Source organism: Eschscholzia californica, unplaced genomic scaffold (genome assembly GCF_041429995.1).
Source record: "Eschscholzia californica isolate CP2 unplaced genomic scaffold, dmEscCali1.0.p SCAF_5, whole genome shotgun sequence".
Classification (NCBI taxonomy): Eukaryota; Viridiplantae; Streptophyta; class Magnoliopsida; order Ranunculales; family Papaveraceae; genus Eschscholzia; species Eschscholzia californica.
Window position 1 is genome coordinate 43,488,963 of NW_028238472.1, and position 22,924 is coordinate 43,511,886.

General features: G+C 36.0%; 2 protein-coding genes and 1 long non-coding RNA gene across 11 annotated transcripts; 2 read left to right on the forward strand and 1 right to left on the reverse strand.

Moving 5' to 3' along the window:
* Positions 1-182: 182 nt before the first annotated feature.
* LOC147539461 (leucine-rich repeat receptor protein kinase MSP1-like) lies at positions 183-8,818 on the reverse strand. 8 transcript variants are annotated; one of them, XM_086644015.1, is made up of 6 exons: positions 8,216-8,818; positions 8,031-8,107; positions 6,999-7,090; positions 5,596-5,678; positions 478-4,477; positions 183-398 (listed from the first exon to the last, which is right to left on the reverse strand). In XM_086644015.1, the coding sequence occupies exon 5, from the start codon at positions 4,372-4,374 to the stop codon at positions 508-510; it is 3,867 nt and encodes a 1,288-aa protein (XP_086500141.1). In that variant the 5' UTR covers positions 4,375-4,477; positions 5,596-5,678; positions 6,999-7,090; positions 8,031-8,107; positions 8,216-8,818; the 3' UTR covers positions 183-398; positions 478-507. The 8 variants fall into 8 exon arrangements, with proteins under 8 accessions (XP_086500141.1, XP_086500146.1, XP_086500147.1 ...); XM_086644020.1 differs by having other exon boundaries at positions 7,059-7,090; positions 8,216-8,728; XM_086644021.1 differs by lacking the exon at positions 8,216-8,818 and having other exon boundaries at positions 7,059-7,090; positions 8,031-8,215.
* Positions 8,819-13,483: 4,665 nt separating this feature from the next.
* On the forward strand, positions 13,484-19,320 carry LOC147539462 (zinc finger CCCH domain-containing protein ZFN-like). 2 transcript variants are annotated; one of them, XM_086640871.1, is made up of 7 exons: positions 13,484-13,871; positions 15,746-15,903; positions 16,554-16,616; positions 16,952-17,071; positions 17,243-17,536; positions 17,777-18,106; positions 18,762-19,320. In XM_086640871.1, the coding sequence occupies exons 1-7, from the start codon at positions 13,790-13,792 to the stop codon at positions 19,089-19,091; spliced, it is 1,377 nt and encodes a 458-aa protein (XP_086496997.1). In that variant the 5' UTR covers positions 13,484-13,789; the 3' UTR covers positions 19,092-19,320. The 2 variants fall into 2 exon arrangements, with proteins under 2 accessions (XP_086496997.1, XP_086496999.1); XM_086640873.1 differs by having other exon boundaries at positions 13,543-15,592; positions 15,743-15,903.
* A 271-nt stretch (positions 19,321-19,591) lies between these two features.
* On the forward strand, positions 19,592-21,050 carry LOC147539463 (uncharacterized). The gene is made up of 4 exons (XR_015225329.1): positions 19,592-19,735; positions 19,962-20,070; positions 20,181-20,246; positions 20,612-21,050. It is a non-coding gene; the product is annotated as an uncharacterized LOC147539463 (long non-coding RNA).
* Positions 21,051-22,924: the final 1,874 nt, after the last annotated feature.

The window sequence follows — 22,924 nt, forward strand, 5'->3', positions numbered from 1 at the left end:
TATTTTTAACGTCATTTATCTTCTCCAGTTTTCAGTTGCTTCGAATTGTAATCATCCTGGGCTGGTGCCTGGTGGCCATATATTATGAACTAAATATGATCATTAGGGTTTTGAAAACGAGCTAATGAACAAAGAACGGAAACTGGGGATCAAATAATAGAAAAGAAAGAGGCAACTGTTACTAGTCAATCAACAGAAAATTCAATTCGATTTCATTCCAAATAGCATGAGATACAATATTAACAAATCCAGGTTTCTGGTTGTGAGATAATTGGAACCAGAACTAGGATAACCTATTCTGGTTCCATTTCGAACAGTTAAACAGTTAAAACAGTTACTTCTTAGATACCTTGGCTCTTTGCTCCACTCGAACTCGAGTCTTTTTATCAAACCATCCACTGCATGAAATTTAATGTATCAGATTCATTTATTATATTTAGGTCTAGTATAATTTGGATGATATCGATGAACACTTACCTCTCACAAGTGTTGAATTCAGCTTTGATCTTAATCGCTGCTCGAATCTTCCATTTTTATCTCCTTCAATAGCTTGACTACCTCCAGCATCGTTGGTCTCCTCCATGGTTCATCGAAGGTACATTCCCTTGCAACATCAAGGACTCGTCTCATTTGTTCCCTAGACACCCCATCACTTAACATAAAACATGGATCAAATACGTCATCATCCATTCCCATCTCCATCATCCATCTCACCCAACCAACCAGATTTCCACCCTCAATATCAGCTTGTCCAGTTGGCGACCTACCTGTCAAAAGTTCCAGCATCACCACCCCAAAACTGTACACGTCACCCTTCGTCGTTGCCACCATAATTTGTCCGTACTCAGGAGGTATATACCCGAATGTCCCAGCAAGAATAGTACTTACGTGACTCTCGCATGCACTTATTATACGTGCTAAACCAAAATCAGCCACTCGAGACTCAAAATTTTCATCTAAAAGTATATTGCTCGATTTGATATCCCTGTGAATAATGTGAGGAACAAACCCGTGATGTAAAAATGCGATCCCTCTGGCTGAACCCAAACAGATTTTAAACCTGGTTGGCCAATCTAGAGCATCAACTGAGTCAATACGATTTCTCAACCATATATCTAAGCTCCCATTTTTCATGTACTCGTAAATTAGAAATCTTTCGTCGCCAAAGACACAATAACCATGAAGTGGAACAAGGTTTTCGTGCCTAACCTTTCCAATTGTTTCCATCTCAGCCAAGAATTCTCGATCACCCTGAAATTGTCCCCCATGTAATCTTTTAACAGCAATAATTTTACCTTCAGATAGCAAGCCTTTATATACAGTGCCAAACCCTCCATCACCGATAATGCGAGTCTTACTAAAATTTTCAGTTGCTGTTAAGATATCGGCCGGGCTTACCCGTAATAGAGAATGCTCAAAAGTTGCAATATTTATGCTCAATGGCTCCTTAGGCTTCTTCATCAGAAGCCCGTCTGTCGATGCTGATTCGTTTATCGTTGTTGGCTTTGATTTTCCAAGAGAAATAGCTCCAGATTCCTGCCTTAACATGCTCCACCTAAGGAGGCCAAATAGTAGGAATAGGAAACTGACAGTTGCACCAAGTGTAATTCCCCATACGCAAGCTCTAGTAAGAGTTGGCGATGAAGGGTAAGGTTGCATAGTAAACGAGTCTTTTGACGGGCACTTACTAGATACGTCACAGTTTTCATGCCCTTGAAGTTTATTGCCGGAGAAATTGACAAATGCGAGATTGAGGGTAGTACAGATACGGCAAGGAATATAGTGGAAATTGTTATTCGAAACATCAAGGTATTCTAAAGATGAGATAGTAGAGAGTGACAAAGGTAAGCTACCTGTGAGACTGTTGTTGTGAAGATCCAGAAAAGAGAGGGTTGTCAGATTTGAAAGAGAATCAGATAAGGTGCCGGAGAAAAGGTTGTTGCTCGCATTAAGGAGCAAAACAGGACTGATGTCAGAACTACTTATCGTGAACGAGATGGACCCCGATAGAGAATTTGAGCTAATGTCTATGTAACTTAAACTTCTAATATTGAAGATAGATGATGGTAACACACCAGTTATAAAGTTACTTGAGAGATTGAATTTTGCCAAACTTGGCATCATTGAACCAAGTTGATCAGGGATTGATCCATTTAGATGATTGTGAGAAAGGAAAAGACCTTGGAGTTTTTTTGACGAAAAAAACTGAGGTAAAGCTGGGCCTGTCAAATGATTGAAAGATAAATCAAGGATAGTTAAGTTGGTCAAACCTGAAAGCTCTTTAGGGATGGTTCCGTTGAGTTTGTTTCCTTGCAATAACAACTCAGATACGATTGTGCATTGCTGAATTGTTGTAGGAATAGGACCCACAAGCTCGTTATAGGATAAATCAAGCATACCATAATGCTGTGTGAACTCAGAATCTGGTAAAGGCGCCTTCTGAAATCCCGAGCATATCTCATCAGGGATTGAACCAGTGAGGTGATTCTGACTTAGTACCAAATTATCAAGCAACAACAGACGAGAAATAGATTTAGGTATTGAACCTGTTAGCCTGTTGTCACCAAGATCCAGCGACACCAAATGTGTACAATCGAAAAGCTCCAATGGGATCCCACCAGTTAGCTTGTTACCATGCAATGACAAATTGGTCAGGTTTTTTAGTAGTCCAATAGACCGCGGAATTACACCCTCAAAAAGATTCTTATCCAGTTGCAGCCTCTGCAGATTAGTTAATCTACCAATTGAACTCGGAATCTGACCCACAAGAAGATTGCTGCTGACAGATATCTCCATAAGAGTGAGTGAATTAAACAGCTCATCAGGAAGTTCACCTGAAAATTTGTTTTGTGATAATTCCAATGTGACCAACGGTAGTGCCCCTAGGTAACCCGAGATTTCACCACCGAGGTTGTTCCCCATTAGCTGCAAATCAGTTAAGGCTAGACATTTCCGGAAAGTACTCTCAATAGTACCACTGAGTTGGTTCTCTGAAAGAGTAAGAGTAGTTAACGAGACGGCATTGCATATTTCCTGTGGGATTTCACCAGAAAGCTTGTTTGAAGTAGCATCGAATATGGTCAAGGACTTCATATTTAACGGTGGCAAAGACCCATTGAAGGTGTTCTTACTCAACATTATTGAGTTCACTCCTTTCCAGTCAGAGATCCAGACTGGAATTGGTCCTGATAGACAGTTCGAATCAAGCACTAGTGAGCTGATTGACTCTAGCCCTTTTAGACCCTCTGATAAAGGTCCAGATAAAGAGTTGAAAGAAAGATTCAGTATCTTGAGCTTCTTGCACTTCCCCAATTCCCCTGGAATTCTTCCACTAATCCCTGAGCTGGTTGCAATAAGGTAAATTAGATTAGTCAAGTTACCAAAACTCTCTGGAAGTTCCCCTTCAAAACTGTTCTGTGCTATATTTAACAATGTAAGGCTTCTCAGGTAGGAGATTTCTTTTGGAAGCGTTCCTGTAAGCTCGCAACTCCCGATATCAAGTACTTGAAGATTTCTCAAGTTCCCAATTGATGTTGGTATTTCCCCGAATAGATTATTACTTTCTAAAGTCAAAGATTGCAAGCTAGTCAATTTGCCAATTTCTGAAGGTATAGGTCCCTCCAGTGAGTTCCAGGAAAGATCTAGTTTCCTCAGTTGTCTCAAATTTCCAATTTCACGAAATATTACTCCTTTGAATCTGTTCCGACTAGCATCCAAGTACAAAAGGCTTGTCAGATTTCCCAAGTGAGAAGGTAGATGCCCAGAGAAAACATTCATGCTAAGGTCAACTGATACCAAGTTGTGAAGATCACCAAGCTCAGGGGGGATATTTCCAGAAAATGAATTCCCATGTACTGACAGTTCAGTAAGGCTTCTGAGTTCTCCAATAGTAGAAGGCAGGCTGCCAGAAAAACTGTTGTCATCAAGTATTAGTTCCCTGAGCATTCTAAGGTTGGATACAAGTGGAGGTAAAGTTCCCAACAATCTGTTACCACCCAAGTCCAGAGATTCTAAATTCTTTAAGTTCCATATATTCGAAGAAACACGACCAGTGAGGGCACAATTGCTAAGGTTAAGACGCTTCAACTCTCCGAATTCCCCAAGGAGGCTTGGAAATGAAAGTTGCAGCGGAAACTCTGTGCATGATAAGTCTACCTCGCGAACTTTGGACTTAACACATGTTATGCCTGACCAGTTGCATGGTGAGATTTTTGTGTTGAACCAGCTCGGGATGCGATCTCTTCTTTCGACAAGTGAATTTCTGAGGGAGATTAATAATGCAATGTCACTTGAATTATTAGCCTCAGAGAAGGATGAATGGATGAAGCAGGCAATGATTAAACTGATATAATAACTTCGAGTTATTAGAGACATTCTGCCGCTCGTTAAGTACACGAAGAACAACACACAGAGAGTACTTTGAACAGACACGACTTGCAGAGTTGATAAAATCCCGCCTCGGGAACTGAATGAAGAACTGTGGCAATAAAACATGAAAATGCTAGATTATAATTTGAAGTATTTGTAACACTTAGTTATGTTTTTCTACTTAGGCTATTAGCTTGTCTTTGCAAATCAAAATTAATGTCATCTAGTGTTTCAATCATGAATGAGCTCAGAGAAAAAGTTCTCTTGAAAAATAATTCGCTGCAGAGAAAGTCATATACCCAACAAGAATAAGATGGAAAAGAACAAAAGTGCTACTTGAAGATGAAACGTAAAAACCAAGTAACCATAACAAAATAAAAATTTTACTCGGCATCTGGTGAAATAATATTTTCTTTTTTTTGAGAATCTGGTGAAATAATATTAGCAACCAAGACATCCTTTACTAGTAACAAGTTCATTAGGGGCCATTGAAGTTGAATTTTATGTGCACCCAAACACGCTTGTAGTGTGACTCGGCAAACTGCTTAAACGAATCTTATAGTGGTAATAAATGAAATGCTTTTTCCATATGAATTTTTTTTTAAGAAGAAAACTTTGTCCATATGACGAACTAAATGATAAATAAGAGATAAGGTCTTGTAGTTGCTCGACGGAAAAAATTTGAAGGATATAAAAAGAAAAGGTAAAAACACCAAGTATGTATCAAACATATGAATGTTTGAACTCCCAAGAAAAGGTAAAACACCAAGTATGTATCAAACATACGAATGTTTTAACTCCCAAGAAGGTAATGGGAGTACCAAGGAAATGCTAGTTTTGAAAAGAAAGAACACACACAAAAAACACTCCCGCACCATGATACTGAATTTGATTTAGGAAATGACATTCAGAAGAATGGAGTTCGGGAGATTCCACAAAATGAAATTTCCAACAAAGGGAACAACCTTCCTAATTCCTATCCAATAAAGGTGCATATTAAGCTCATCAATGTGTTCCAACTTTCAATATATACATAAATATACTGCAGACGTGTTCATGATGCACAAGAAATTATCTTATATGGTTCATAAAAACTGGAGAAGTAATAACTTGTAGAATGCATATCTGTACTTAAATAAAAATAATAATTTGAGAATCCGAAATAGAATATCCTTCATGCACTAACCCTTTCTTTATCTTTTTAGTTTTTTGGTTCAAGGATTTTACCTGAAAGTTCAGGGGATTAACTAAATGTTCTTCGAACGTAACTCATGCTTAAGCAACGTATACACCATAAATCACCAGCTTCTCTGTAGAAAATAATCAAGGAAGGCGAAAGGTGAGAAATCATTTTTACCTTGAATTATATAAATTAATCCGAGTTATATTAGAGAAATGTGGAACACTATTAATTGATTATCAATAGATAGTATAAATGTGCAGTCTTTACAGGTCAGACTGTTAAATTGTGGCAACTGGCAAGAAGCATACTCTTAATGCATAAAGCTCGAGCAGACTTTTAACTCTTAACTTGCAACCGTCTTACATCTCACTAGCACCCCATTGGTAGGTCCCAGTTGCATTGTTTTACAGGAGGATGAAATGTACCGCTAAGAGTCATCCTAAAGTAAAACATGGTTCTAAAACTCCATCAACCGATGTTCTATTGGACAAAGTACCTAAAAACCTTAAAATCATGATCAGTTATTTATGTGTTTAAAAAGTTTTAGAATTCGATTTTCTATGATCATGATCCACGTCGTAAATAGAACATCAGCAGGGGAGCGGGGACATCACTTTTTCTTATCTTTTTTTTGGAACAGAGTAATACTCGACACTGGTCTCTGTCCAGGAAAATCTCCAATCAACACTTGGATCATTCCTCTAGTTTCCCTTGAAGAAGTTGATCCAAAGGTTGATTTCTTGTCTAAGATGTTTTCTTTGTCCTCTAAATTACCCTCGCAACAAAAACCAATTTTTTCAAAAAGTTCCACCCCAGACCCTCAAAAAAGAAACGGGTGCGAGAATAAGTTTCCATTTAACAGTCAAAGATGGTCAAGATGAGAAGATATATCCAAGGGACTTATCAATATACCCCGAGTATTCTCTTCCATCCAGGTAAGAAGGGGTTAATACCAAAAATCCTTTCTTTTTTAGGTAATGCCAAAAACCCTTTCTTTAGTTTCCCAATACATGGGCTGATCTCTCTTCCATCCAGTTAAAATTGGGTATTACCAAAATCTCTTTCTTGTGTTTTTCAAATACACAATATTTTTAGCACAAGTCAAAGAGAAATAACTTTATTAACTCAAGCCAACAACCTTTGGTTGGAGTGGTAAGAGGTATAATCTTCCACTTCAGAGGTCAAGGGTTCGAGGCACGCTGACCATTCAAAAAAAAAAAAAAAAAAAAAAAAACTTTATTAACTCAACCTTCAAGATATAGTATTTCAACAAAAAAAAAAAAAAAAAAAACTTCAAGATATATAGTATTTGGAAAACAACAGAGAGAGGATAGAGAGAGAAGGGAGGAGGGTGGGTCAGTGCAAGAACCAACAAAAGAAAGATAAAATTGGAACTGTTTGTAACACAGAAATGGCAAGATACACAGGGTTTTAGACAGGGACTCACCTAGTAAATTTCGGAGGCAAACATTACGAAGGAGTTAATGAAGCAATAAAGAAGAATCACCTTCATTCATTAGCTAATCTTTAGTAGAAACCCTACCACCACCAAACAACAAAACCCCCATTAAAAGACAAAATCATTTAAAGCAACTTAAGCTAACACAAGAAAATACAGAGAGTTCAACTACAACAACCCAATCCAAAACTCTTCATTTTATACACAAATTACCAGATAAAAACTCCTTTTGTGAAACTGAACTAGTGAACTTTCACACACTACCCCTAGAAACTAAAGTTTAGAGAGAGAGAAACCAAAATAGAGATGTTGAAGAAGATTGAATAAAAGCTCTTGAAAATGAAAAGACAACAAGATATGTATCTTCGTGGGACAATAACCCCAGAAAATCCGTATTTTTATGTTTTTTAAAAAGGGCATTAGACATTTCGACTTACACAAAAAGAAGTGGAATCGAATGGGTGTTTTAGGTTCTAATCGGCGCACTAACTAATTTTTTTAAATTATTAGCTTAGAATCATCTAGCTATTTTCTTTATAGGATTAAAAAAAGGAAGAAAACCAAAAGATCTCTAATAGAATTTTTACTGAAGTCTAAAGTAAACCAGAAATTTCAATGGTGGAAAACAAAAGTACCATTTTGAGAAGCTAAAACCCTATAAAATAGTTGTCTGTTTGGATTCCGTGAACTTTACTCCAGTAGAAAAATATCTTCACTTCAAAAAGTCATTTTCTTCTTAGAAATCCAAACACCTCCTAGAATCATCTCCATTAAACTATCAGATATGTTAAAAACTTAAGTAGATGAAGAAGATGAAGATGATTTCTGCAACTCTAAAGGTAATTAAAGGATTTAAACAAAAACAATTACTAATAAATACGAAGAGATCTCTTAATATCCAGAAAATCAAACACATTCATATTAAGAGTATAATCAAGGCAAACACAGACTTAACTAAGAAAATTTCTAATCGTTAACCGTTTTCTACTCCAGAAAAGCACAGATTATATATGAATCTACCTGAAAATGAAGTATTTTTCCGCAAAACAAGCTTTCAATGATCCAAAACTTCAAATGCGTTACGAAATCGATGAGTACTGAGCAAAATGATGATGAAGAAGAAAAATGTAGGTTAATATCAGTTTTTCAATGGAGAAGAAAGAAAAAAACAAAAAGGAAAACAGAAAAGAGAAAGAATCTCTCACAGAGCTCAGTTCTGAAACTTTCTGAGAAAAACTCCTCCTTTGCGTTTCAACTTTCTTTCTCTCTCTAAAACGCTTTCTCTCTCTAGACCTGCCTTCTTCTTTCTCTCTCTAGTTGTGTGTACTACGTCTGTCACTCTCTGAAGCAGGCGATTCGATACTGGTTAATATCAATAAAATTAATCGTACGCACCCAAATCCCGTTAAGAACCCGTCGTATTAATCGTGCGGCCTGTAGTGGACGGATTTTGTGATTCTTGGGATAGGTGTATTCTGAAGGACCATTAGATTCACTTTTCTCGGGTTTCTTAAGTAAACCATTAGGTTCCAATAGTACTGATTGTTATGAGAGAGAGGTTGAATTAGAGTGGCAGGATCAAATGCGTGAGCCTTTGGCACATGCGACGAAACCCTCGACGGTTATTCTTTTTCTCTCTCCTCTCTCTTGACTTCTCTACCTATTCCCGGTATAGAGATCAGTAACTGAGACTGAATACATTCCCGGTGGCTGAACGTATCAACTTGATGATGTTATTTCAAGAAATATCAACGGTTGAGACTTAATGTGATCAACCTAAAAATTGGGAACTTATAATTTCCTTTTACATTTTCTCTCTCGTTACCACCGTAATGATACACACATCGAGTTCTCAGGTAGATTTCTAACGTTGCTTGTCACGTTGGATTTTTCGTTCAACTGGCACCTATGTTTGGGGGGAGTGTCGGCAGTTTTCTTCTCCATTGTCATTGGTCAGTCTGAAACTGCTCCTTGTTTTCGGACGGGGTGATCCGTGTATTTTATAATCGGGTGCCAACAAATGTTTTTGGTCAAAAGAGATTGATTTTGGTCAAAAGATATTGCCCTTGATCAATTTCCTCCCCGAGTGCTAATAGCAATTTTCCAGTGCTTTTAGTCGCTCTCATGTTTGGGGGTTCCAATTCGTATCTGAAAATAGTCCTTCAAAAATTGACTTGCACTTTAGTCTCCCCGCGTGGAACACTCTGAACCGTTGGTTTCATAAACTGTCTATGTCTAAATCGGGAAACTCTTTGACCCAAATTCACTCTCGTTTTCTTTTTCCTCATAAAAAACACTCCTTGTAAAAAAGAGTAAGCCTATCTTTAACAAAATGAACAGAGAGAGAAAAAAGTAACATCCATCCTCCTTTTTGCCTAAAATACATTACGTAAGCGATGTTTTACGTCTAAATTCATAATAACAAAACCATTATTTTTTTTTGCTAGGCCAAGAAATACTCCTAAACAACCACACTATCTCCTTCCGCAAGACGTAACACCCTTGCATTTTTATGTGATAAGTTGCCACCACTTGTTGTCTATTACTTCGACTCGGTTTAATAAATGTCATATCATAAATTTGTTAGTTGTCTAGCCACATGTGGATTGATTTTCCATTAGATTTATAATGACGAGTTTCTCAGGATATGATTATGCTCTAGATTGCTAATAAAAGTGTCCAAGTTTTCGTCAGGTTGTAATTTAGCAGTAACTTTAGCTTTGCATTTATTTATACCACTGCGTTGGAGACAACCAAATTATTTTCTTCTGGCGGGTTTATATGTTCTACTCTTACCACATGCTACGGTAACATATCGAAAAACTCTAAGAAATATTGTCATCGATGTTTTTTCACAGAATATACAACTTTTTCACATAACTAAGACAATAGTCGTATTTGTGTTCAACAATATCAAATTTCATCCCAATTCTAGGTACTTGTACTTTTGATGATTCTAATTCATGTTGGATTTTGATGTAGTCTTATACTATTACCAGAATTTCAAATGTCTAACATCAAACATTAATTACTTAGGATCGCATGCACAAACTAATATGAACTAGTTAAAGGCATAAATAAACAAATAAGACTAAATTCCTTTTCATACGAAGATTTAGAATTATAATTTACATTCTTTTACATGAGACACACGAGCACGACTTTTTGATCATCACACGAGCACGACAATTTACATTCTTTTACATTCTTTCTGGTGTGGTGATCCGGTAAACGTTAGAACGTTTTCTAATTGACGACTAGAATTAACTATCTTTGTCTCTCAGATGTTAAAGCAAAAGTTGATTTCCATCTCTCTCCCTCTCTCTTTGTGTGTAATATTTTGTAATCCATTGAACCGATTAAAGGAACAAAGTCAAACCGAACTGAACTAAACCAAATGAATTGAAGGTTTGGCTTTAGTTGAATTGAAGGTTTGGCTTTAGTTGAGTAAAAATTGGTTCGTAACCAACTAACACCACACCTTACAAATGTGTTAGTTTAGTTCATCCAATCCTCGATTGTTTTATATTTTCAAGCATGATTATAGGCAGTTCTCACCCATTTTAAATTAAAGTGAACCAATTATAAATTTCTGAATGGATGGGCAATCCAACAAATCTGAAAATATCAAATTATTTTATCATGTAATCTTTTTATTTAAAATTCATATGAGGCACATAAATATCTGCACCATTTAAATTGTCTAAGGGAAAATATTGAACTAACGGCGTTGCTCATAGTATATGCGCACCCTCACGCAAGTTGACAAGAACAAGGAAGGGAAACGGAAGATTAGTTTTAGGGTTTCCTTATAGGGCGCGGTTTGGGACATTTAAAATAGTCTTCAAAGAATAAACACTACGGTTAATCTGATTTGACTTGAGGAGAAACCTTGTTTCATTCAGCTTTTTTTATTTTTTACACCCTGATCTTCATCTTCCACACCCGACCATCATCCACCACCTCTAACCACCTCCACCTCTGACCAATCAACAATTTAGTCACGATAAACTACCGTTTGTTCAAAATAAACATCAGTTTGTTGAAGACAGATTAACGGTTTGTTTAAGACAAATTAACAGTTTGTTTGAGACAAACAAAAGTTGACAGTAACCACACATATATTTAGGACAATAACGAAAACAAATAGTAGTTTGTTTGTCGGAACTAAAATCTAGAAAGAGTAAATAACATTGTTTGAGTCGAAGAGGGTTAAAGACGAAACAACTAGAGTTTATATGCAAAACTCACCGGTCATTCTAAATTTCTTATTTCCTTTTACGCGATTTCCACCGCACTGTGTTTTTCGCCAATATGATATTCCGGTGGTCTTTCCTCATTATGATATCAGGTGGTATTTCCCATATTACCAATTTTTTTGCCCCAATTTGTCGTTGCGCCCTTTAAATATTTCAATCAGCAATGCCGATTTAGTTTAGTGGTTCGACTCAATCGATTTCCTTCTTTCCACCCGTGTATTGTGATGCCGTTTAGAATCTTCGACAGATGATGAAGGTCTTAGTTACCCAAAAATAGTGTAGGTGAACAAAAATCAAACTCTAGAGTTTATGATTATATAAAGCTAAACTAGCTTGAGTCCAGCTAAAATCGCCGAATGAGAAGGTTTAGTACCCAACCTCTATTGGCACCCGATATGGAACAAACCAGACACCCAAGCACACTCATGACCCAACCCCCTTTGACTGCCGTTCTTTCTTTCTTCTTCTTCTTCTTCGTGCATTCTTCTTCTCTTATTCTTCGTATCATCATTATCATGATCACACTAAGGAACCACCATGAAATAGTGATGAAGATTTGAAATAGAAAGCCTCAAAACAAGTCATTTCAATTCATCGAACCCTAACACACAAATCATATTTGAGTCTAGTATTGAAAGATAATTTTGGTTAAGAATTTGTCTGACCTGTTTAGCAACAAGTTGAGGGTAACTGTCTTGAAGTAAAATTAAGGACAGATTGATAACAAAGCAAAGTTAGGCAAAATCACTTCAAACACAAGGAATGAAATGTCGATTTTGGTGGACATTTCAATAGGTCCAAAAGTGAAAACGTTTCATGGAAATATATCGGTCTATGTGGAAATTTACAAATCTACGGAAATGAAAACAATTATTTGAAGGGGTAAATTGATTTTTTTAACCCTAATAACTGTAAACCAGTTAGATTAGGGGCCTAATATGCAATAACATAGTTAAGTTAGGGGGCTAAACTGAATTACTTAACCATAATAATCCAAAAACAGTTAGGGGCTAATCTGCAATAAATATTAATAGTTAAGGGGCTAATTTAAAATAAAACATGATTTACCTGTTCTGTAGTAAAACTTATCTCCCCATAAAAGACTCTTGTATCCCTAAATTCCAAATTCTCAGCCCAAACTCTAAAGACAGAAACTGGCCCCTCCCTCCTCTTTCTTTAGATTTTCTTTGAAATCTCTAATGAAAACCCTAAAATAGAAGATTGGAAATAAAAATCAGTTATATAAGAGTAAAATCTCTTGAAGAAGACTATACCAGAGAAGAAATACTCAAGAAATGAAAAGAATAGAGGAAGAAAAGGGGGAAGGTACGAAATGATCATTTGATTTTGATATCTCAACAAAATTTCGAGATTCCGTGACGAATCTTACACAAAATATTTGTATGTTGATTTTGTCTCGCTTGAGTCATTTTTCGAAAAATTTCGGTCATCTCGACCGATTTTTTTGAAATTTCACTCATTGTTTCAAAAAACCCTCGGTTGTCCAGTCTGAGGGTTCACTTGATGTCTCAGGTTGGCCAGTCCGAGACTTCTCGGATTGGTCCTAGTCCGAGACCTCTCGGATTGGTCCTAGTCCGAGACCTCCGGATTGGTCTTAGTACGTGCCCTTGCTCTGGCTCGCTCACGTGTCAATTCGTGTTTGGGTGCCAAGAGGTGTTTTGGGTCAATATAGATTGACCACGGTCAATCTTCTCTATTGGTGCCAACAGTCTTTTTATTGGGTGCTTTTAGCCGGACCCAACTAGTTTTACCAACACTAGATTAAAATAAGGTTTTTTGAACTTACCCCTTCAAAACTAATTGGTAATTGAGTTTACCCCCTTCAGTAATTGGTAATTGAGCTTACCCCCTTGAATTTAGATTTTTTGTTAAAACTACTAAGGATATGTTTGGTATGTAATAATAAAATCAGAAAGTAAATAATATATAAACAAAATCTATCTTTACTAATCATATTCCTGACCAAATCAAACAATAAAATGAGATAAAATCCCTAATATGAATCATATCGAAGAATAGTTGTTCTTGGTAGTGGCAATTATTTCACGTACGCCAAACATAGCCTTTGTGTTTTTGTCACTAATAGTAAGTCCAAGGGGTAAGCTCAATTACCCATTATCGAAGGGGGTAAACTCAGTTACCAGTTAGTGACGAGGGGGTAAGCCCAAAAAACCCATTAAAATAGTGTTCCACTTGTGTAAGAGGCGGTTTCCGGTTTTTGTACATGAACGATGAAAAAGGAACAAATGACTGGGTAGTCTGGTGGATGACTGGTTTCTATTCATCTCCTTGTTTGTGGAGGGGAGAAAACGAACTCTTCCACTCTCTCTCCTCTCTCTCCTCTCTCTCTCCTCTCTTTCGTCTCTCTCTCTCTCTACGCTTCAATATCGTCCGATCAAAACCATATACCTGAAATTTAACCTTTGGAAGAAGGAAGGAGACTAAGAATGCCAATTCCGGCTACAAAATTGATTAATTTTGACTGATTCTAGTGTTACGATGGAGTATGATGGCGGAATTCAGATGTCCAGAGGGACGATCGTAACGGAAGGATCTTCTCTTTCTCCGCCACTAGATGAAGGTTAATTGTTGTTTTCTTCGTAATGACTTGTCATTGTTATTTCTATTTCTCGTGGTTTGTTGTTTATGTTACACAGTTATTCGATTTTATATTGGGGTTTGTTCTCGCAATGTAGCGAGTGTTAGGGTTTTCATGTTAGGTCGAGTCATTATGGATGGAGAAACGAGTTTGGTCGCTATTTGTTAGGTTGAGATCATTAGGATATGAAATGAAAGTTGTGTTTTCCTCAATTTTGTTAGAATTAAGCACAATTTTATGTTTTTCTGTACAATTATACCCTTGGTCTCAAATGAAATTTTGTTGCTTTTGATCAATGTTTTTTTTTTCTGGTTTTCTGAGTTTAATTTTTATTCTGATAAGTCATTGTATTTACTTCGAAATTAATTTTTCTTGTTTGTCTTTTTGTTTTTGTCAATGAATCTTTCAAATATATAATTTATTTAGGCAAAAAGGGAAGTAGTCAGGATTTTTTTTCTTAGGGGTGGCCAAAAAGTAAAGGAACTTTTATGATTAAGACTAATTTGCTTCATGTCTTAGATTTTTTGAGTATTCAAATACCAAGTTAATTGTGCGTCAATTAGGATGTACTTTTTTCATTATGGTGCAACCATTTGAAATGCGTTTTAGACCAACAAAGCACCCCCAAACTTTAATGTAGTGCCATGATGGCATGATTATTCGAAAATTAATTGGTAATTTGGTTATGGCGTTCTTTCTAGTATGAACATCAATATGCTAGATTTGGAAAAAATGGCATTTTGAGTAAAAATGCTCTTCATGACAAAAAATCATTAGTGGTTATCATTAGCTATTAAATCACCTCCACATTTATGTACTGCATAGTAGTATACTAGTATCAACAATGATAGCAATAGATACTAGCTGAAAAAAGAAGATGAATAATGTATAAATGTAAATCATCTTGTCAAACATAACAAATTTAGAAGTTGGGATTATATGCATAAAGGATGTTCCAAGGGTAGCGGTTGCCATGCTCATCCCAGCCTAAACATAGATATGTTCCTTTGAGTGGATTACCATAGGAATAGCCATATTTTATAATCGTTGGGTAAAAGATGTTCTGGAAAATCGTTTGGTGACAGATGTTCTTGTTTCCAAAGCAAGTTTGGGCCTATTTTAATCAGCAATGAAAAGCATCCAATACGCTAGATATTGATGCAGACGAGGGTTTGTCATCCTTATAAATCCTTAGTAACACAATGTTTCAAGGAAGCTACAAAAACAACTTTATTTAAAAAAATTAACGAACAGATTATCTAAAATCGTGATAGTAACCAAAGCTACTGTATGATGAAACTTTCTCCTCTGGGTTCATTAGCAAGCTTTCAAATATTACTGCACCAGTCCATAAAAGGGGCTCACGGCTCAAGTTCCATAGATATTAATCTTATTCAACCAAAACCATGCGACTAATTCTTTTTGTTATCCATCGGTACTGTTTTTAAGATCTGAATTGTTTGCTCATTGCGGCTAAAATTTGTTGAAATGTGGTAACATGACCTCCTTTAACTGTTTCTTGTGTATGCCATATAATTATTAGCTCCAGAGTTTTCCAACCCTGTGGCAAATTCAGTCTGGTTAGGGCTGAATGGAAGTGGTTTGAGTTTTAAGCTTCTGATCCATTTGATGGTGTTAGAATTTGGTATTACTTCTTCTGTTTTGAGGATGATCTTTGATGGAACAGTAGTATCTCTTTTATAGTTTTGGCTCTAATACACACTTTCATTGTGACAAATGAAATGTTATGATCTTATTGTCTTATGCTCAAGTTACCTAACAATTTCCTAAATCTATTTTGTTGGTTGTTAGTTGTTAAACTTCTTATTTGGTTGTATCCTCTTATTTGGTAGCAGGAACAATATGGCATTTGAACTTAGGACGTAATGAAACTATGGAATACGGACCCTATCCGGAGCGTCCTGGAGAGCAGGACTGTCCTTATTATCTGAGGACTGGACTCTGCAGATTTGGGATGACTTGTCGATTCAATCATCCTCCAAATAGAAAGCTGGTATGGGTAAATGTTGGACTCCTCAAGTTTTTTGTTGATATTAATCCTGTTGTGTCGTGCATTTACACACATGACTTGTTTTGAAATAGTTACTAGTGTCTCAATATATTCTTCTAACAAGAAAATAATATTTCTATTAAAAGATAACTATGCAATAGCAAGAGTTAAGCTAAATAAAAACCAAAACCTTCATAGACGTATTAGGTCCTTCATTTTCATTATGTTTCTTTTACTTTTGAACAAACCACTGTTATGCGCTTAAGATGTCAAACTCGAGTGGTATTCTAATGTATTAACATGGTTGTGTACAATTTCACACAAGATGTGAGTACGAATCTCAATTACACATTGAAGTGACTGGAACAAGGTTACAGTATAAAAATTAAAAAGTACTGAAAATGAGTATCCATATTAATAGAGCTTTTACTGCATATTAACCAAGGTATAGATCTGAAACGGGCTCTGGGCTCCAACGAACAATGGATAATTGATGTGTCCAATTTCTACTCTTCCTGTGTTTAAGTTTGTTTGAGAAGCTGACTTCTTCGACTTTATCTACTGCTATAGTTTAAGACTTTCAGTGGTTCTTTGCACTTTGATGACACTGAATATGTTAGAATTGCTAAATTAAGTAAATTCTGTTATTTCAGGCAATTGCTGCCGCAGGGATTAAGGGAGGCTACCCTGAAAGGATTGGGCAACCGGAATGTGAGGTATCCATTATTTCCCTTTTTCATCTTTGACATGGGACTCATAAATGTACAACCGCAGATAGTTCATGTTGATTTCTATTCATTAAAGGAAATATCATTATCTGCCTTAGATTCTGTATTTGCTTTTTGGAGTAACCTATCCTTTTACAATGCTTTGATATCCTATGTGACATACTTGGAGCTATTTAAATTTAGTTTTCCTTTTCTTTGTTAGTCAATTTTTGTTGTTGGGTCGAAGTGATTTCCAGCTTCGCAATGAAGGACATAACATCCTAGTTTTGTATGTTTTTCTCTTAAATCAAGGACATAACATCATAGTTTTGAATCTTTCGCAGTATTACTTAAAGACTGGAACATGCAAATTTGGTGTCACTTGCAAGTTTCATCATCCTAGAGAAAAGGCGGGAATTGCTGGAAGAGTTTTATTAAATATTTTAGGCTATCCACTCCGACCGGTTTGTCCTTGCCATTACTTTCAGAGATTCTTTTGCTTCAATTTGTCTCTTTACTTTCACGCAACTGTTTAGTGTTCTGGGTATCTGATTAGTCTATCAAGCTGGTCTACTTTTTGCTCCCTTTTGTTTAACTTGCTAGCTTAATTTTCTATATGTTCCCCTTCATTGCAGAATGAGACGGAATGCACATATTATTTAAGAACTGGACAGTGCAAGTTCGGGAATACTTGTAAATTCCACCACCCACAACCATCTAGTGCTATGGTCTCTTTGCGTGGGCCCTCTGTTTATCCTCCTGTACAGTCATCTACAACACCTGAACAGCAGTCTTACCCAGGAGGTATCACAAATTGGGTTTCAAGGGCCTCTTTTATTCCTAGTCCACGTTGGCAAGGTCCTTCAAGTTATGCTCCATTAATTCTACCTCAGGGGATGGTATCAGTTCCCAGCTGGAATACGTATGCTGTAAGACTTTCTTGGCCTTCTTTTGTTTCTTACTATTGCTTTCTTTCATTAAGGTGACAGTAGAGTATAGACTTCACTATGTACTACTTATTTTTTTGTTTTTGTTTTTCTGTATTTTAGCTTTCCAGATCGACAAGTTAGACCTTAAGTTTGATGTTGAGGTGTCTGTTGTGAGAGACATTTTTTTTGTAAGTTTTTACTGTTGCCAACGTGTTCATGTCATGAATGTCTTTCCTTCAGGGTCAGCTACAATCGGTTTCATCTTCAGAGAACCAGCAGCACACATCAGGAAACAATCAGTTTTATGGGGCTGCCAGGCCTGGTGAAACAACAAATACAGGGGTTCGAGGGACATTTTCACCCTACCTCTCTGGTTCTGCTCCTACAGGGATTTATGGGTTGCAAAGGGAGAACGTGTTCCCTGAGAGACCTGACCAGCCAGAATGCCAGTTTTACATGAAAACTGGAGATTGTAAGTTTGGTGCTGTTTGCAGGTTTCATCATCCTAGAGAGAGACTAATTCCAATTCCTGACTGTTCGCTGAGTCCATTGGGCCTTCCATTACGTCCGGTGAGTTGTAATTGCATAATGATCTATTGTCTCAATGGATAAACTTTTTGAGTTTAGTTTTCCCTAGCAATTGGATTTTTTTCATCTATTATTATTTTCTATGAGGTGGCGTGCTTTCTTGGAAATGAGCAGATGATGCTTCTCCCTCTTGTTCCAAGGTTCTTTTCCTTACAGTAACAGAAAAGCTTATCTAGCAATCAATTCCCCACCCACTCAGTCTTACCCAAAGAAAAGAAAATCTGACTTTTACTAGCCATTTGCAGTAAATTATATAATCACTACCCTTATGAAATGGCTTCACACTGACTTCCAGCTGTGTATTTGTAATTTTGCATTCAGAGACTTAGAAGTAAGATTGAGGAGTAATTCCCCGACTCTTTGTTTCATCTTTTTTGTAGGATTAATTCTTTGATATTTAACTGCTCGCTCTTTTAATCACGGTCTTTTGTTCTGTGTTTTTCCTAATTTTTAATTGTGAAAAGAAAGTTTTCGCTCTCTTGATCGGCGTGCTTATTTTTTTACTTGTGTACTGAAATAATTGCTTCTTGTGGACATTACTTGTAGTTGGGACCATAACTTTGAAGCATTTTCTGCATTAACGCCCGTTAATACTGACTGTAGTCACTGTACTGAATACTGATTCATTTTTCTTCAGGGCGAGCCCTTGTGCATCTTTTATTCTCGTTATGGTATCTGCAAATTTGGTCCAAACTGCAAATTTGACCATCCTATGAGAACCTTAATGTATGGTCTCTCTGCTTCATCTTCTGTCAATGCCCCAATTGTTCGACGTTTGTTAGGAGCCTCGTCAGGGCCTGCTGCATTAGCATTGTCATCCGAAGGATCGTTAGAATCCGGCTCAGGAAAGCCCCGCCGTCTTTCTTTGTCAGAGACACGCCAGTTGCCGTCGTCGGCTGAAGAAAACATTGATGCAGAGGTATCACAGACAACCTCGAGCATTGGTCCAGTTGCTTCTTATCCTTGATGCTTTGGAGGAAAAAGAAGAGTTTCTCCAAATTGAGTACCCATTGCTTGAAATGTACAGAATTTAATGTTGAGTTGAATCTGTTAATCTGAATATGCGTTATGTGACAGAAAACTCAACGCCTCTAAATTTATGTTGCTGCATCTTGTAAATTCGTGCATAAAGTCACATTCGAGCAAAACCAATGTGAACATCTCAATCTTATCAAATCATTTCTTATTTATGAGAATTACCTTTTCTTAGAAGGCTAGGAATGAGTGTTTAACATATCTTTCTTCTTTGTTTGAATGTCGCCCTGTTATATCTGATGACATTGATTGCTCTTGTGCTATCTCTTCGAAATCGTGATTTCACATTAAGTTCACCCCGCGAACTGTGCCTATATAGTTGCAGCTTGATGTTATATTATCCCAGAAGAAATTTGTGGGTAGGCCTCCTGCTTAATGTTACTTCTCTCCTGTCTTACAGAATTTACTTGATTTTTTTTCCTCTTTTGGTAGCTTTACATTTTAAGCTTTAGACAGGTCTGCCTTCATTGCTGACTTCGGATCGATAGCAGCACAATAGGGAGGCTCCTCTCATTAGCACAGCACGAAGTCTTTCAACACTTATGTTCTCAGAGGTCATCTTTGTTTATTTTCTAGGTAATGAATACACTAATACCTTGATTAACTTTGTCTAGAGTGGTCATTTGGTCAGATTTTAGTATTTCAGAACTCGTAATTTAGTGAAAGATATTATTTGTGAAACAAATGAAGACATTGTGGTAGGTACTAACTATCATAGTTGTTATTTGTTATCTTCATACTGAATAGAACTTTGCCTGATCAATAACTGGTGATATTACTGAAACTGAATTTGTTGTTTCAGGTTCTCCAAAAATTATATTCTCATTCAAGTGCCGTGACTATTACACTAGCTTTGTAGCAATGACCGATGCTGGATCCATAAAACTGAAAAGCTCGAAAGCACAACTTCAGTTAATCAGCTATACTTCTACATCTTTCTAGTCTTATGCAAGCTATTGAAATAATTGAAACTGTCATTCAAGCTGCACATTTCACATTATTTCTTCTTCTCTTACTATAGGTGTTCTAATGGAGATTTCTGATAGTTTTCTACCTTGGATCTTTTACTTGGTGCAAGTTCATTCAGGTATTATTAGTACTCGGCTTCCTACTATTAAACTCCTGCCAAATGTTTTCTGTATTTTTGATAACCAATTATTTTTAATGTTGATTTATAAACTTTAGTTACTGATGAATACTAAGCGGACTGGCTATAGTACGATGAAACAAATATTCTAGAGACTTGGCGATATGATTATAAAAGTCAGATGATTATCTAATAACCCACAGATAAGAAACGAACAATCACCAATTCAATCAATTTACTGTCGAGGAACATTTCGACATACTGAGATGGGCAAGTTGAAGAAATCATGAGCCTAGATAGTGTTGTTAAATCGTATGAAATCTTCTTGATTTCTCTTAATTCTTGATTTCACTTCTTTGGACCAGCACAGGAAGCCACTTCTAGGGGCATTAATGGAACCAAGGCACTACAGGTACTACTTTTCTATGACATATTTGGTGATGGAATTGAACTTGAATATAAGATGATCAAAGGTTACCATATCTGAGGGCGAGATTAAGATTGCTATCAGTATCAAAATTCTTATATTATAGGCGCCGTGTTTGATATGGCGAGTGGAAAAGCCAGTACGGGTATATATGATTATAACGTGTTTTGCCGTCTTAGACTCTTAGTTAATAAGTCCTATATTTCACCTTACTTGAATGTGCAAGCACGCGATTTTGTCGTGGAAAATTTTCTCTTTAACTAAATAGGATCTGTAGTGTAGTAGATTAAATTTCCAAATTGTCTTCAAATACTTATCTTGAAATTTCAACAAGCTCATAGTATGTGCTTTCAAAAAAGAAGTTCTTAGTGTGAAAATTTGAAAACTTGTACCAAATTTGTGATTAGTATACCTTACAGGCTACTAGTTTGTCCAAGTTGTCTGTCTGGCTTACGTTCCAATTGTCTGTTTTTATTTTCTTTCCGGTCTTCCATTCTATCACTTCTGTTCGTCTTTCTGTCTCTCTTCTTTCAAGTTCATCCATTTTCATCAAAATTATTTATTTCACACTGGGGAGATGGATTGAAACGGTAAAACTATCTAATATTTTGAAAAAAGTGGGAAGCAAGAAGCTATCAGTCCAAAAATGACATCTCTAATGTGAAAAGATTTCAATTCAGATATTTTTTTTCTTTGAAATGGGATAAAATCAGGTTCTAAGATGCAGTAAAACAAGATTTAAGTATGCATTTTGAATCCGTTTGTATGCATTTTGTATCCGTTTTTATGAACAAATGAAGTGTTTGGACAAGCAAGAAGAATTACTGACTTGTATATATTATGTAAAATGCATTATTTTAGGACTTTCGGACTTTTATTTTATTAACTCTCTTTTCCGGTATTTCAACAAAAAAAAAAAAAAACTCTCTTTTCCGGCCTTTTGCAGAAAGTGGGAAGCTTTTTAAAATTAAACTAAAATTGATGGGAACTTTTATGCAGCTTTAGAACATTATTTTAGTTTTAAGGAAAACCATAATTGAAGAAATGAGCTAATAAAGTGTCATTTACCCGTATTTTTAAAGTTTTGGCTAGATTGACAACAATCTAATTTTAAATAGAATGATATTTCTTCATCAAAAAAAAAAATAGAATGATATTTATAAAGTTCTCTCCACCAACAACCTATAATTCTTTCCTATTGGGGCATTGAGACTAATAAGTCATAATCAACCCATTCATTTCAATGAACAAACTTTCTATACTAATTATGTGCTCAACTACCAATAGGATCTTTCAACAAAAAAGAAAAACCACCAATAGTATCTCCAAGATAGCTGAATTGTAGGTTATAAAAACAAATTTTTGTAGGTGAAAATTTAGATCACTTTATGCGAAGTTAGATTAAAATATGTCATTAGATGACGTTAGAATGAGTGAGTTACAACATGTTATTAGAAGTTAAAAGCTACATTTAAATTTGGGTCAAATTTCACTTGATGTTTTATTTGGACCAACTCTGAAGTTAGTTGAAACTATAGGAAATAGTTAAGTGATCAAAATATTTTACGTAATAAGTAAACTATTATTTATCTTTTCGAATAACAAAAATGTAGTAACAATGTAATTGTTATTCATGTTTGAAATAATATGTTAATTCTTTTCTAGGATAGTTTCTGTCTTCTCGCCCAAAAATATCGGTGGCTAATGAAAATCGTTTTCTTCTCTTTTGCGCAACAAACAAATCCGTCTCTCCCACGAGCTTCCATCTTCATTTGTAGTTCCATTTCTAGTTCAGATCTCTTCCTGTAAATGTCCATAAATTGAAAGTAATTAATCATAAGAACATTAAGACATTCCTTAAAATAAATCTTATCGTTTCGACCATGAAATGAAGATGTGAAACCGATATGAATCAAAACCATAATCGCTGTCGATGCACACAATAAAAAAGAAAATCAAACTTATTGTATTTAAATCAATGAAGATGATGAGAACAAGAAAATCCGTTTTACATGTGATTCAAGTACCCGTGTTTAGGTATGAAACATGGTGCGAAGAAGATAATCAAAAAAATTGATGACCAATCTAAAGATCTTCTTTCATGACGGGGACGATGAGATCTTTATACTCATTACAAAATGTTTTACTCATTACAAAATTATTTTGAAGAGGTCTATACTGATACTGACTAAATACCTTAAAAAGTATTGCTGTGGACTATGCGTATTAAAAAAAAAAATGTCCGAATTGA